The sequence below is a fragment of the Mirounga angustirostris genome, unplaced genomic scaffold (assembly GCF_029215605.1).
Source record: "Mirounga angustirostris isolate CCGP_5_RB_7025 unplaced genomic scaffold, mMirAng1.0.hap1 SCAF_5, whole genome shotgun sequence".
Classification (NCBI taxonomy): domain Eukaryota; kingdom Metazoa; phylum Chordata; class Mammalia; order Carnivora; family Phocidae; genus Mirounga; species Mirounga angustirostris.
Window position 1 is genome coordinate 142,959,819 of NW_026991713.1, and position 15,133 is coordinate 142,974,951.

The following is a 15,133-nucleotide window of genomic DNA, read 5'->3' on the forward strand; positions in this document are numbered from 1 at the left end:
GGGAGAAGCAGGCTCCTCGCTGAACAGGGAGCCCGATGCGGGACTCCAGGATCATGACCTGAGCCGAAGGCAGTCGCTTAACCAACTGAGCCACCCAGGCGCCCGGTCTCCTTATTTCTGCCAAAGGTGCCAAAACGACTCCCTGCGGTGGTTCAGCCGCCCCTCCCCCAGGGCCTGAAATACCACTGCAGCCCCCACCACCCCATCCAACTCCCTCCCAACACTTAGCCCTCTTTCCCGAAGTGACAAAAGACCCTCAAACTCCAGGCTGTCCCCGTACCCAGGATTCCCAAATTCGGTCCACTGTGCCCCCTGCAAAATCCCTTAGAGCCTCCACCCCTGATTCAGTCACCTTCCTGCCCTATATTAGGGGGTCAGCAAACTTCTTCTGTAAAGGGCAAGTTATTTGTAATAGTTTCCCATTGCTACTGTAACAAATTAACACGAAGTTCCTGGCTTAAACCAATACAAATGTATTCTCTGGAGGTCAGAAGTCCAAAAGGGTTATATTTGACTAAAATTCTGCTGTTGGGGACATCTGCATGGCTCAGTGGGTTAAGCGTCTGCCTTCGGCTCAGGTCATGATCCAGGGTCCTGGGATCGAGCCCCGCATCGGGCTCCCTGCTCCGCGGGAAGCCTGCTTTTCCCTCTCCCACTCCCCCTGCTTGTGTTCCCTCTCTCGCTGTCTCTCTGTCAAATAAATAAATAAAATCTTTTTTAAAAATTTTATAAAAAATAAAATCCTGTTGTCAGCAGGGCTGCGTTCCTTCTGAAAGCTCTAGGGGAGACTCCTTTCCTTACCTTTCCAGCTTCCATGTTTCTTGGCTGGTGACCCCACTCTGGTGGCTCACTCCAACCTCTGTTTCTATTACCATATCTCCTTCTCAGACTCTGACGCCCCCCCACACACACTCTGCCTCTTTTATGATGACTTTGGGCCCACCCAGATAATCCAGAATAATTTCTCCATCTCAAGATCCTTGCCTTAGTTGTATCTTCAACATAAGCTTTTTGCCACATAAGCTAACTTACAAGTTCCACAGATTGGGATGTGAACACCTTGGGGGGACCATACCATTCTTAGCTCGGGGGCCATACAAAACCTGGCAGAGGTTGTCATATGTCCCAGCAGTTCCACTCCTAGGTATATACCCAAAAGAATGAAAACAGGGACTCCAACAGGTAATTGTACACCAGTGTTCATAGCAGCATTATTTACAGTAGCCAAGAGGTGCAAACCACCCACTGTCCCTCAGCTGATGAATGGATGAACAAAATGTGGTCTACCCATATGATGGAATATTACTTAGCCTAAAAAGGAATGAAGTGTTGGGGCGCCTGGGTGGCTCAGTCATTAAGCGTCTGCCTTCAGCTCAGGTCATGATCCCAGGGTCCTGGGATTGAGCCCCACATCGGGCTCCCTCCTTGGTGCGAGCTTGCTTCTCCTCCCACTCCTCCTGCTTGTGCTCTCTCTCTCTCTGTGTCTCTCTCTGTCAAATAAATAAAAATCTTAAAAAAAAAAGGAATGAAGTGCTAATATATATTACAATATAGATGAACCTTGAAAACATGGTAAGTAAAATAAGCCAGGATACAAAAGATCACATATTGTATGATTCCACTGGCATGAAATACCTAGAATAGGCAAATTCATTGAGAAAGAAAGTAGATCAGAGGTTACTGAGGCGGGGTGTGTGGCAGGGTGGGGGGGAAATGGGGGAGTTATTGCTTAATGAGTATGGTGTTTCTGTTTGGGGTGACGGAAAATTTTGGAAACAGTGATGGTTGCACAACATTGGGAATGCAATTAATGCCACTGAATTGTACACTTTAAACATATTTTATTTTTATTTTTTATTTTAAGTAGGTTTGACACCCAGTGTGGGGCTTGAACTCATGACCCCAAGATCGAAAGTCACATGCTCTACCAAGCCAGCCAGGCACCCCCTGAATTGTACACTTTAAAATAGTGAAAACAGGGCGCCTGGGTGGCTCAGTTGGTTGGGCGGCTGCCTTCGGCTTGGGTCATGATCCTGGAGTCCCTGGATCGAGTCCTGCATCAGGCTCCCTGCTTGGCAGGGAGTCTGCTTCGCCCTCTGACCCTCCCCCCTCTCATGTGGTTTCTCTCTCAAAAAAATAAAATAAATAAAATCTTTAAAAAAATAAATAAATAATAAAATAAAGTAGTGAAAATAGCAAACTTTATGCTATGTACATTTTACCACAATAAAAGAAAAAAATGGCCAGGGGGCTGGATTTGACCCCATTGATCCTGCCAATGCCTTGCCCCTTTATTGTCTCACTTCCCTCCTTGTCCAGCTTAGAATTCACAACCCATCAATATAATCCTTCCCTTGCATGTCTAACCCCACCTGCCTTACCCCTACCCTCCCAACTAGCTGAACAGCCCAGAGAAATGGAAATCCCACAACCTATCTGACTGATCTTATTTTCAAATCCCACAGTGGAGCCTCCTATTGCCCTGGTCTGTTTTTCCTCCCACTTTCTCTCTCCTCAAGACCTTCATCATCTCCCCACCTTCTCACTCAGCTACATGACTTCAGGTCCTGTTTCTCTGAGAAAATGGGATCAGCCTTGAAGAAATATCCCACACACTCCTCTTTCCGCCTCTGCCTCCCTATCTATACCTGTAATCTGCCATCTGGCCCATTTCTAGATGAACGTCCACGCTCTGTCCATGCGTGGACAACCCCTCCATGAGTATCATTCAAAGATGTTTCTCTTGGGCGCCTGGGTGGCTCAGTTGGTTAAGCGACTGCCTTCGGCTCAGGTCATGATCCTGGAGTCCCGGGATCTAGTCCCACGTCAGGCTCCCTGCTTGGCGGGGAGCCTGCTTCTCCCTCTGACCCTCCCCCCTCTCATGTGCTCTCTGTCTCTCTCATTCTCTCTGTCTCAAATAAATAAATAAAATCTTTAAAAAAAAAAAAAAAAGATGTTTCTCCTGCATCCTCACTGTGTGCCCTCTCTCGAATCATTTCCATCACCAAGAACAAGCTGTGTTCTTCCCACTAAAAAAACAAAACAAAACAAAACACCCACACCCCTCCACCCTGTCTAGCTACCACTCTCCCCCTGCTATTCTTTACAGCAAAACTCCCTAAGTGGGTGTTTTGTTCAATCTCCTCCTCTCCTGCCCACCCCCCAACTCCATGAAAACTATTCTTGCATTACTGGTGACCTCCAAGGAGCTCTGTTTTCTGTCTTCACTGTATGTGACCTTCTTGTTCTTTTTTTGCTTGGCATCTGGGACACCCCCACAGCCGAAGTCCTTGGACCTTGTCTCTGTCTACACACACTCCCAGCTTTTTGGACAATAGAGTTCCAGAAAGGACCAGAAGCTGTACAGTGTGGTTCAGAATCCAGGTTCTACCTGAACCCCAGTTTCAGGTATTAGGGTGACCACGGACAAGTTCCTTAACCTGACTCAGCTTCCTCATCTGTAACACAGAGGCCATACAGCACCTGGCTTACAGGCTGTTGCAAGAAGTCTGTGATCCACCTGGCACATCAGAGCATTAGTGATAGTTGTTACCACTCATGCCAGGTTGCCATGGGCAGCGGTGGCCAGAGGCATCTGAGCTGGCCCAGGAAGAATGACAGGGTTTGGTGGTGATGTGCAGGGGAGGGACAGAGGAGGGGCCAAGCTTTTCTCCCTTCCTGCTAAAACCTGCCACAGGTGAAAAGAACAGGTGTATTGTAAGGTACTTTGCTGTGCTTTATGGTAGATGCCTGCACATAGGGTCAGGTGGTTTGACAATCAGCCTGCAGACCACTTGCCCTTTAAACCGTATGTATGTATGGGCCTGGGCAGCGTGGGGGGAGGTCTCTGTAAAGACTGAGAGCAGCTAACTGCCCTGGTGGATGATCTGTGTTAGAAATGCAGACTATCATCTGTGGAACTGACACACAGCTGGCCCCTCTGCAGCTCAGTTCTGGCTGCAGACCCTGGGCAGACACTGCTCTGGAAAGCTGGTGTGGGGAGGAGGCCAGCTTGACCTGGGGAAAAGAGCTGTGACTGCAGTGTGGCCTCAGAACATGGGCCCTCCTTCCTCTACATTGTCAAATAGGAGCCCACCCAGCTCCCTTCTTCCCCATTGCTGCCCTTCCTCCAGTCCCATCTCCAAATTCCAGGTAGGAAGAGTGAATGAGAGTTATCAACAGGCTTTACGGATAAATGAATACCAAAAAATGTGATCTATGCATCCAATAGGTATTACTCAGCCATAAAAAGGAACAGAGTACTGGGGCCCCTGGGTGGCTCAATCATTTAAGCCTCTGACTCTTGGTTTCAGTTCACGTCGTGCTCTCAAGGTTGTGGCACCAAGCCCCGTGTTGGGCTCTGCACTGGGAGTGGAGCCTGCTTAAGATTCTCTCTCTCCCTCTCCCTCTGCCCTTCCTCCCACCTCTCTCTCCCTCTCTTTTTCTTTTTTAAAGATTCTATTTTATTTGATAGAGAACACAAGAAGGGAGGAGGGGCAGAGGGTGAGGGAGAAGCAGACCCCCCCCCCCACTGAGCAGGGAGCCTGATGTGGGGCTCGATCCCAGGACCCTGGGATCATGACCTGAGCTGAAGGCAGACACTTACCTGACTGAGCCACCCAGGCACCCCACCCTCTCCCTCTCTTAAAAAAAAATTTTTTTTAAAGGAACTAAGTACCAATACATGCCACCACATGGATGAACCTTGATAACCTGATGCTCAGTGAGAGAAGGCAGTCACAGAAGGACACAGAGTGTAGGATTCCATTAAGTGAAATATCCAGAATAGGCAAATCCACAGAGACAGGCAGTAAATGAGTGGTTGCTAGGGGCTGGGAGCAGGAGGGAATGGGGAGTGCCTGCTAATGGGTATGGGGTTTCTTTCTGGGAAGATGAAATTTTCTAAAATTGACTGTGATGATAGTTGCACAAATTGTGTGAATATACTAGAAACCATTGAACTGTACACTGATTTTTTTTTACTGAAATGTAGTTAACACACAACGTTACATTAATTTCATGAATACAACTGTAGTAAGCAGAGAACTCTATATGTTACATTGTGCTCACCACTGAATTGAACACTTTAAATGGGTGAGTTGTATGGTATGTGAATTCTATCTCAATAAAGTTAACAAACAAAAGGAATGAGGTACAGATACATATAATAACATGGATGAATCTTGACAACATCACACTGAGTGAAAGAAGCCAGAAACAAAAGACCATAGTACAGAATAGGCAAATTCATAGAGACAGAAAAGGGATGAGGTTGCCAGGGAATAAGGGGGAGTCAGGGGGAAATGGGAAGGGGGGATTTCTTCTTGGGGTGATGAAAATATTCTAAAATTGATTGTGGTAATGATAGCACAACTCTGCGAATATACTAAAAACCACCCAATCATACACTTTTTCTTATTTTTTTTAAAGATTATTTATTTATTTATTTGTCAGAGAGAGAACACAAGCAGGGGGAGCATCAGGCAGAGGGAGAAGCAGGTTCCCTGCTGAGCAGGGGGCCCCATGCAGGGCTCGATCCCAGGACCCCGGGATCATGACCTGAGCGGAAGGCAGACGCTTAACCGACTGAGCCACCCAAGTGCCCCAATAAATAAATATTTTTTAAAAATCTAAAAAAAAAAAAAGAGCACCCATTTATCATTACTCAGTTCAGGAGGTCAGAAGGCCAGGTAAGGCATGACTGCGTTCTCAGCTTAGGGTGTCACCAGCTGAAATCCAGGTGTGGGCTGGTACTATGATCTCATCTGGGGCTCTGATCCTCTTCCAAGCTCACTGGTTGTGGGCAGAATTCAGTTCCTCTCAGCTATAGGACTGAGGTCCCTGTTGTGTTGCTGGCTGTTGGCCAGGGACAGGGCTCAGCTCCTAGAAGCCATTCTCAGGTCCTTGCCCTGTGGCCCCCTCATCTGAGCAACAGAGGATGGCCCTCACACCGACCCCTTTCTCGCTTTGAGTCTCTAACTTCCTCTTCTACCAGAGCCAGAGAAAACTCCCTGCTTTTAAAAGGTTCGTTGATTAATCTGTCTACCTCAGGGTCAACTGAGCCATCTCACGTAGGCTAATCACAGGAATTACACCATATGCACAGGTCCCACCCACGCTCAACAGGAGGGGAGGATTAGAGAACAAAAGTCACTGGGGGTCTAATGAGAATCCAGCTGCCACAGATGGGGGAACATGCAGGAGGTGCCAAGAAAGTTAAGGGATTTTCCTAAGGACATACAGAGAACTGGATAGGGAGCCTAAACAGGAATCTAGGGCCCCAACCCTAATTTAAGGCTTCTTCCTCCACACAAATATGCCAGGACCTGGGGGATGTACCAGATGGTCTTTTGAGCCCCAGCATGCTCTGGTGTGTATGAGGACGCCCGCCTGCTGGTTGCAGGGCGGAGAGGGAGTACCAGCTGTTGGAACTGGGATGAGGCCCCCTAGACGCAAAATGCTCCTGCCAGGGAGAGGATCCTGACTGCTCCCAGGAAGGCAGAATAAGAGTCAGACGGCCCTCCTGGGGTTTGGAGCAAAGGCCAATATCCCCAGTGCCCAGGTCCCCTTTACTAGTCTAGACACAGAGATCTCTGGACCAACGAGGCTAGGGTCCCCCAACCACTAGGGGGCGCCTGGCACACACAATGCTTTGTGTGCAAGGCTGGCGTGAACACATTTGGGGAACCCAAGGTAGGTACGGGGCCGGGGGGGGGGGGCGGTCTGACCAGCTGCCTCCTCAAACCCCCAAGGCTCTGCAGATCTGGGGGGTGTCTGGCTTGTTTAGGTGCCCTAAGGCCCTGGACTCCTGATGCCTGCTTCCTTCTTCCAGCTTAATCTGATTCACTTTGCTCATAAGCAAGCCCTTGAAAGGGGGGGGGGGGGGGCGGAAGTCCACCTCTGGTATGCACCCCTGTCGCCATCTCCGGGCCCTGTTCCCGGTGTCTCCAGGCCTGACACTTCAGCCCCCTGGGGCGGGCTCCTGCCCTCACCCCGGCTCACCCTCCACCATTGTGCCCTGTCCTGGACCTGGTCAGCACCCAGCTCCTTCCATCACACTCCATGGGAAACCTTCACGTCCTTCTGCTAGGGGCTTTTCCCCCAGGGAAATGTGGGACCTGACACCCAGCCCAGGCCCTTCCCACCAGGGAGTTCCGGGGGAAGTGGGGACAGATTCTCGGGGCATCTGGTCAACATTAAAATGAGAGCAAGTCAGGGGGTACCTGGGTGGCTCAGTCAGTTGTGTCTGACTCTTGGTTTCAGCTCAGGTCCTGATCTCGGGTTGTGGGATCAAGCTTGGGTTGCGGGATCGAGCTTCGCATTGAGCCTACGTCAAGCCCTGTTGGGCTGGGCTCTGCACTTGGTGGGGAGTCTGCTTGGGATTCTCTCTGTCCCTCTCCCTCTGCCACCACCCGCCCTCCCCCCGACCTGTACTCTCTCTCTCTCTCAAATAAGTAAATCCAAAAAAAAAGAGAGAGAGCAAGTCAGCCCAGAAACCAAGGGGGTGTGGACAGAGAGGGCAAAGTTTGAGGAGAGGCACACAAAAATCCAGGAGGGAGTATTTGGGGTTCAGGGGGAAGGTACAAAACATAGGGCCACTGGAAGAGGACAACTAGGGATACTGTTGAGCTTGGGGAGGGTGTCCAGTGTTTGTCTGCGATGTGGGCTCTCCTCTGAAGGAGTGGCCAGAGATGGGGGAGGGAAGGCAGGACCTCAAGTCCCATTTGAGGATAGAAAAGGCTGGGCCAGGAGTGGCCAAGTCGGGGAAGGGACAGAGGCCTGCTCTGATGGAGGAGGCTGCGGGAGTGGATCTGCCTAGGGAGGGGTGGGCTCGGAGCCCCAGAGTACCCAGATGTCTGTGTGCCTCCGTGGCCTGCGCCCCCACAGGCGAGCTGCTGCTCTGGCGGCTTTACCGCCGTTCTGTTTGGTCCTCATTACGGCACCTCAAGTCCTGGGATGCCCTAGGGACTTGCCCAAGATCATGCCCGCCAGTCAGCGCCTGGCTCCCTTCAGGCCCCTCCCAGCCGCCTGTGCTCCTGCCCCCGGAGTGGCTCCCATGCTGGCCTCAGGACTCCAGAGCTCACCTGCTACCAGATGAGGCCAGGTGCAAGAGAGGAGCCGGCCTGGGTCGGGGCGCGGAGAGGAAAAAAAACATGGTCTGCGTGAAATGACAAGGTCAAGTACGCAGTGAGATAGAACCCACACATTCTGTGGTCACTGCCCAGACAGCCAAAGGAAGAAACAACTCCTGGGGGTCAGGAAAGGCTGTGGATTCGAGTTTGAGCAGACAGGGAGGAAGAAGAGAGAAGCACCCCAGAGGGGATCCAGGCTGAAGCAAAGGGGCTGGTTTCAGGTGGGCTTTCTCCTCCCTCAGCAGCTCCGGACCTTGAGCCCCTGCTGTTCATTTCCGGCCACGCTGCTGCCAGCACCAGCACACGAGGGGTTAACTTCTGTCTGGTGCAGTGGCCTCAGCAGCAGCACGGGGTGGTGCCAGTAACTCAGAAGCTGCAACGTGAGAAGCAGGAGGAGAGGGGCAGGGCTGGGAAAGGCTGAGTCTCCGCAGCAGTGAGAAGAGGGTTTCCCTGGCAGGACCCTGAGGCTCCACTCCTGCAGCCAGACCACATCCCCTCAGGATGGTGGCCCTTCCCGCCTCGTGCCGGGGGCTGCGGCACCACGCAGGGTGGTCCACAGTCACGGCCAGTATCCAGGCCCGTGGGCCAGGGGGCAGCAGGTCTGTGCTGCAGATCTGGGGAAGGGGCCGAGGGCCGTACCCAGGCAACCAGCAGAGAATGCACTGGGCCCCGCCCAGCTTTGCCAGAGCGCCAGGTGGGGAGCTGGGCAGAGGGCAGACCCAGGAGAATGGGAAGGTTCCTTGGGGTCCCGACCTCAGAGGCCTGGCCTTGACATCCCCCTCCTTGAACAGAACTGAGTCACAGAAGCCTCCCACGGCTCCAGGGCAAGGAGACACACAAAGCTCCCTGCCCTATCCCTGGGCTGGCTGCCTGCCTGCCCCTGCAGTGAGGTCCAACCAGAGGCGGGTCACTTCCCAAGTGTGTGTGAGGTGCTGGGTACTGAGTACTTCATCTCCCTTCTCTTGGTCAGTCCTCATCCCCCGTATCACTGGATTCACGGGAAGTAGTGTTATGACCACCACTGCCAATGAGCAGAGGCTCAGAGAAGTTAAGAAACTTGCTTGAAGCCACACAGCCAGAGCCCCAGAGCAGACTTGACCCTGGGCTTGTCTGACAGGCACACTCAGCCACATGCCATGTGGGAAGGTGGAAAAAGCGAAGTTCACCAGCAGGTGAACGTGGGTCTACGTGTTGAATCCAAGAAGGGCAGCCCCGGGACTCCCAGAAAAGCAATAGGTAATATAGGTAATATAGGTAATATAGGCTGACATCAGCACCCAGAGGAGGCAGGGGAAATGCCTGGTCCCAGATGTGTGGATGAATCTGTGGCAGGAGGGACATCCCATAAGCCCCAGGTGCGTCCCCAGAGCAGGTGTACAGCTGCTGGACACATTACAGAGCACCTCTGGGGCTTGAGGTTTGCGTGGCCCTTGTCTGGAGAGTCAGCAGCATTTACTGTGGGGCAGTACTCAGCAAGGTTCTGCTAAACCGGAATGGAAACACCTCAGTTGGCATCATGGGAGCCTGCCTGGTGACCAGGAGCCGGAGAATCCCAGGGCTTCCAGCAGCATGACCTTGACTCCTCTCTCTGAGCCTCGGTTTCCTGATCAGCCCAAGTTGGAGCATACCAGCACCAACATTCAGGGTTTCTGTGAGGATCACATGAGGTGTTTGTCAAAAAGCACTTAGATTGAAAACCTTTTTTTCTTTTAAGATTTTATTTATTTATTTAGAGAGAGCAAGCATGAGCTAGGGGAGGGGCACAGGGAGAGAGAATCCCAAGCAGACACCGCACTGAGCATGGAGCCCGATGCACAGCTCAATCTCACAACCCTGAGATCACAACCTGAACTGAAACCAAAAGGCAGACACTTAATCGACTGAGCCACCCAGGCACCCCTGAAAACCTTCTTCTTTACAAAAACTTGCACATGCACGTTCATAGCAGCATTATTCACAAAAGGTAGAAACAACCCAAATGTCCATGGATGGATGAACAGATAAATTCTGATCTAGCCAAAGAAACAATGGAATATTATTCAGCCAGAGAAAGGAATGAAGCATCGATACCTGCCATAGCACAGAGGAACCTCGAAGACACGATGCTCAGTGAGAGAAGCCAGACACAGAAGGCCACGATGTGTGTGATTCCATTGATATGAAACATCCAGAACAGGCAAATCCATAGAGACAGAAAGCAGGTTGATGGTTGCCAGGGGCTGGGGGAGGGAGGAATGGGTAGGGACTGCTATGGACTCAGGGTTTCTTTTTGGCTTTTTGTTTTTGTTTTTAATCAATTCCATTTTTTTAGAGCAGTTGTTAAGTTCATAGCCATATTGAGCAGAAGGTACAGAGCCACACACCGGCCGCCCCCACACACGCACAGCCTCCCCGACTCTCAGCACCCTCCACGTGAGCCGTGCATTTGTTGCAACTGGTGAACCTGCAGGGGGTTCCTTCTGGAATTAGAAGGTGGCGATGGATGCACCACTCTGTGAAAGTACTAAAACCCATTGGGTTGTACGCTTTAAAAGGGTGAATTTTATGGCATGTGAATTATATCTCAATTTTTATTTATTTTATTTATTTAAGTAGGCTCCACACCCAGCGTGGAGGCCAATGCAGGGCCTAAACTCACAACCCTGAGATTGAGACCCGAGCTGAGATCAAGAGTGGGACACTTAACCCACTGAGCCACCCAGGTACCCCTATATCTCAATTTTTAAAAAGCACTTGGAAAGAGCTCAGAAAATGCAGCTCTCATTACTGTGTCCTTCAATTTCAGAGAGTCTGTCACCCGATGAAAGAGATGAACATATTTTTAAATGCTCGACATCCAGAAGAGAACCGGGCAGAGTGGTCCTGGAAGCCTGGGACAAGTGACAGAGTCTGGCTAATGGCACATAGGATACACATGAGTGACCTACAGCAGGAACCCCCGACTACCATGTCAGCTCTGCACAGAACTACTGAACACAAGGCCGTGGGGAGAATAATCCAGGGGCAGGAGACTGGAAGGAAAGGCTTCTCTAAGGTGCAGCGAATGGGCCAGAGTTGGAGGACTTGAGTGGTTTAGTGGGGACGAGGGCACACGTGGACCTATGGAGGCTCAGACGTGTGCCACTGAGCAGGGCTGGTAGGGGTGGAGGGTGCTGAGCCCAAGGGGTGGCACTGCCATCCTAGCACTCTGCGTGCCCCAAGCAGGTTATGGGAGGTGCTTTGCTTCGGTTCACAAATCGGTACAAAAAGCTTGCAGTAGGCCTGCCCTGTGCCCTCTCAGAGGCTCCAGAATTCCAGGTTCCAGGTGAGAGAGAATATATGAGATCAGCAAGTCTGGTCCAGGGCAGGGCTTCCCCATACCCACTGTCGAATGACCAGACACACTGATAATGTGGCACTGGAGGGAAAGAGGCAGCTACTCCTCAGAGCCTGGGCCCTTCCTCCAGCCCCAAGTGGAGCTGAGGGCCCACCGAGGGACTCCAGAGGCAGGCCTGAGCCTGCAGACCCACCAGTGAGGCCCACGAGCTTCTCCTTCCACCCATCTCCTGTCTCTCCTGCCTTCCCCCTCTGTCCTGTGTAGTCCGCAACCCTGTCCAAGAGAAGCCAAATAGTACAAATACCTTGGAGAAGGGAATGGGGCCAGGCCTGCTGTGAGCACACACACGATGCACACACGCACACGTGCACATGCACGATGTGCACACACATGCACACGCACACACATGCACGCACGCACAAATGCACGGCCCTTTCAGACCACACAGATCAGAGAGAATCACCTAGAACCTACATATAGGGAAGAGAAAGAGAACTAGTTAGCATCTTGTCTCCTCTGGGCCAGGAAAGTGCCAAGGGATTTGCAGGCACTGTCTCCTTCAATCCTTAAAAGAATCCTCTGAGATTTCAAAGATGAAGAAAATGAGCTTCTGAGAGCTTAAGGAACTTAGCCAGTGGGACACCCAGTAGGTAAAAGCCATAAAGCTGAGCATAGTGCCCCAGAAGCCGGTCCTGTGGAGGCAGCTGAGCAGAGTGGGGGTGTGTGCCGTTTCTGCCCACGACCAGGCATTGGCTCCTTTGGGGGACTCCTCACTCCCACTTTCTCCATGTGGTTCTAGGGGTGTTGGCCCTGTACTGGGGCAAGCTCCTGAGCCAGGCTTGTCCAATCAGCATCTGAGATGAGCTGGGATCTGAGAAGCCAAGGGGCTTGCTGGAGCCCCAGGGGGAGGCAAGCTGGGAGTTCTCAGGCTTCTGGAAGCACTGATGGGGAAAGTAGAGCAACACAGCAGACACTGGGCCAGGAGAGGGAAGCCAGTGTCCCGGTGCCATTGCTGAGCACGGAACCAGCTAGGCCCTTGGCCCATGAGTTACAGAAACTGTTGAGTAAGTGGTCTTTGAACCCAGGTCTGACTGCAAAGCTCTGCTTCCCTGCCCCTGGCTGTTCCCATAGAGGATCTGCTCCTTTCAGGGCTGCGTCTCACCTCTCCCAGAATCCTGGGGTGGGGCAGTGTTGGACCTCCTGCTCTGGGCCTCCTGCTAAAGCAGCTCCATCGCTCAGTCTGACCTTCAAAGTTGGCATCTGCTTGCAGGAATCCGTCTCTCTCCTCCTGGAATTCAGCCTCCAGATGTCAGATCCAAGGCGGCAGCAGTGGCTGCAGAGGGCTCCCCGGAGTGAATCAGCTGCATTCCAAAGGTGCAAACACAGACGCCACAGCCTCAGCAGCCTGGGGCTGCAGACTTCCTCCCCAGGCCCGCCCGGCCCCCACTCCCGCTCCCCTCCCCTTTTTTGCCTCTTCCCAGCCAGACCGGGCGTTGGGCTTCCTTTCCAGAGACATTCTCCTGGAACTACAACAGAGAGAAAAAGAAAGCCACTGGGGCTGGGAGACACCCTGATCTGCTGTGCTGACTCTCTCTACCCCACCGCAGCGAGCACGGACCCCAGCCCAGACCTCACCCCTCCACTGTTAGCAGCATATCCCGGTTCATCTGTTCAGCAGGTATCTGAGCACCTACTATGGGACCACAAACAAGATGCGAACGAGCCCCTGCCGTCATGGAACTCAGCCCAGCGAGAGTCAACAAAATTGGGTCTGAGGACAAAAAAACAATCCCGAGGGTGGGAAGAGCCATAAAGGAAAGAAAGGGCTGAGACAGTCGACCAGTGACAGAGCGGGACCAGTGACAGAGCGGGACGGGTATTGGGGTGGGGGCCTCTCTCAGGGAGGACTCCTAAGCTGAGCCTGAAATCTCCTCTACAGAGCACGTCTCCACCATCATTTCCCTAGAGCCGGGGCAGTGCCCAGAGAACCCCAACCACGCAGCAAGTCACCATTTCAAAGCACACAATTCAGCACTTTCCCGTATCTTCACCATGTTGCGTCCAATCAATTTAGAACATTTTCAACACCCCAAAAAGACACCCAGCACCCATTAGCATTTACTGTTCATCACCAGCCCCCTCAGCCCCCCACCCCCAGTCCCTGGCAGCTACTTGGGTGCTTTCTGCCTCTATGGATTTGCCTATTCTGGGTGTTTCGAATCAGTGGCATCATACAGTATGTGGCCTTTCGTGTCTGGCTTCTTGCACTCAGCACGTTTTCAAGGTTCATCTGTGTGGGAACTGGTAACATGGATGGACCACGTTTTATTTACCTCCTCATCCGCTGATGGATGTCTGGGTTGCTTCCCCCTTTTGGCTATTGTAATGAGGCTGTGAGCATCCCTGTACAAGTTTTTGCGTGGACCTGTTTTCATTTCTCTTGGGTAGATACTTAGGAGTGGAATTGCTGGGTCAAATGGTATCTCTATGTTGAGGTGCTGCCAGACCATTTCAAAGTGGCTGCACCATCTGACATCGCCACCAGCACTGGGCGAGGGCTCCAATTCCTCCCTGTCCTCCCCAATACTTATTTTCTTTTTTTAAAAGATTTTATTTATTTATTTGACAGAGAGAGACACAGCGAGAGAGGGAACACAAGCAGGGGGAGTGGGAGAGGGAGAAGCAGGCTTCTCCCGATGCGGGGCTCAATCCCAAGACCCTGGGATCATGACCTGAGCCAAAGGCAGACGCTTAACGACTGAGTCACCCAGGTGCCCCACCGCCCCAATACTTATTATTGTCCTTCTTTTTGTTTGGTTATAGCCATCCTGGTGGGTGGAAAGTGGTATCTCACCGTGGGTTTGACTTGCAGTTCCCGAATCAAGTCTGCCCTGTGGCTCGTGGTGCCCACCCCCAAGGACCCCAGTCCCTTCAAACCCTGTATCAGGTCCTGCTGTGACCCACTTCCTCTTTCACAAGGGTCAAACCTATATCCAGTCCAATTTAGCCAATGTCTACCACTCAGGGCCTTCAGGTACAAGGAAAAGCGGGGAGGTGGGATGGGGGGGTCCTGGTTTGTGCCCCCAGGGTAAACAGGGAAGAAAAGGGGCCTCAGGGAAGTTCCCACAGGAGTTCCTATACATCTCTTTCTAACTGTGCCCCCACTAAAATGTAAGCTCTGTGAAGGCAGAGCTTCACCTGTTCATTCACTGCCAAATCTGTAAGTAGTAGGTATGCCATAAATACGTGCTGAGTGAATGAATGAATGAATGGACAGAAGATGAAGAACGAGAACTGAGGTGAGGGATTAGTGGTTAGAAGATCCAGCTTGAAAATGAAACGGTTCGCACCAGAAACCCACTTCTGCTCTTTTATAGCTGTGTGCCCTCGGGTGAATCACTGGGCTTCCCTGGGCCTTCCTTTCCTTACTACAAAATGGACCTAACAGTGACCATATACCTGACCATATACCTGGTTTTGAGGATTAAATGTGATAATATAGATCAGGCAATATTATGTGCCAAGGACTCTTACAAGAGCCTTATGAGACAGGATGATTATTACCAGCTTTAGGCTCAAGGAATCTGTCGGGTCATAAGGGTGGTTAGGGCAAAACCAGGATCTGAACTAAGAACCCAACTCTGGTCAGGGGCACTGACCCAATGCTGCCCGGCCCCTAATAAGA

General features: G+C 51.7%; 1 protein-coding gene across 2 annotated transcripts in view; it reads right to left on the reverse strand.

Moving 5' to 3' along the window:
• The window catches only part of TFAP4 (transcription factor AP-4), a 32,773-nt gene that overhangs the window by 13,780 nt on the left and 3,860 nt on the right, over positions 1–15,133 (reverse strand). Inside the window, exon 2 of one of the 2 annotated variants that reach the window (XM_064592465.1) lies at positions 12,611–12,809. The exons of the other annotated variant lie outside the window; for it this stretch is intronic. Within the exon in view, the coding sequence (XP_064448535.1) occupies positions 12,611–12,809 (199 nt within the window). The remainder of the gene's footprint in view (positions 1–12,610; positions 12,810–15,133) is intronic. 2 annotated transcript variants of the gene reach the window in all.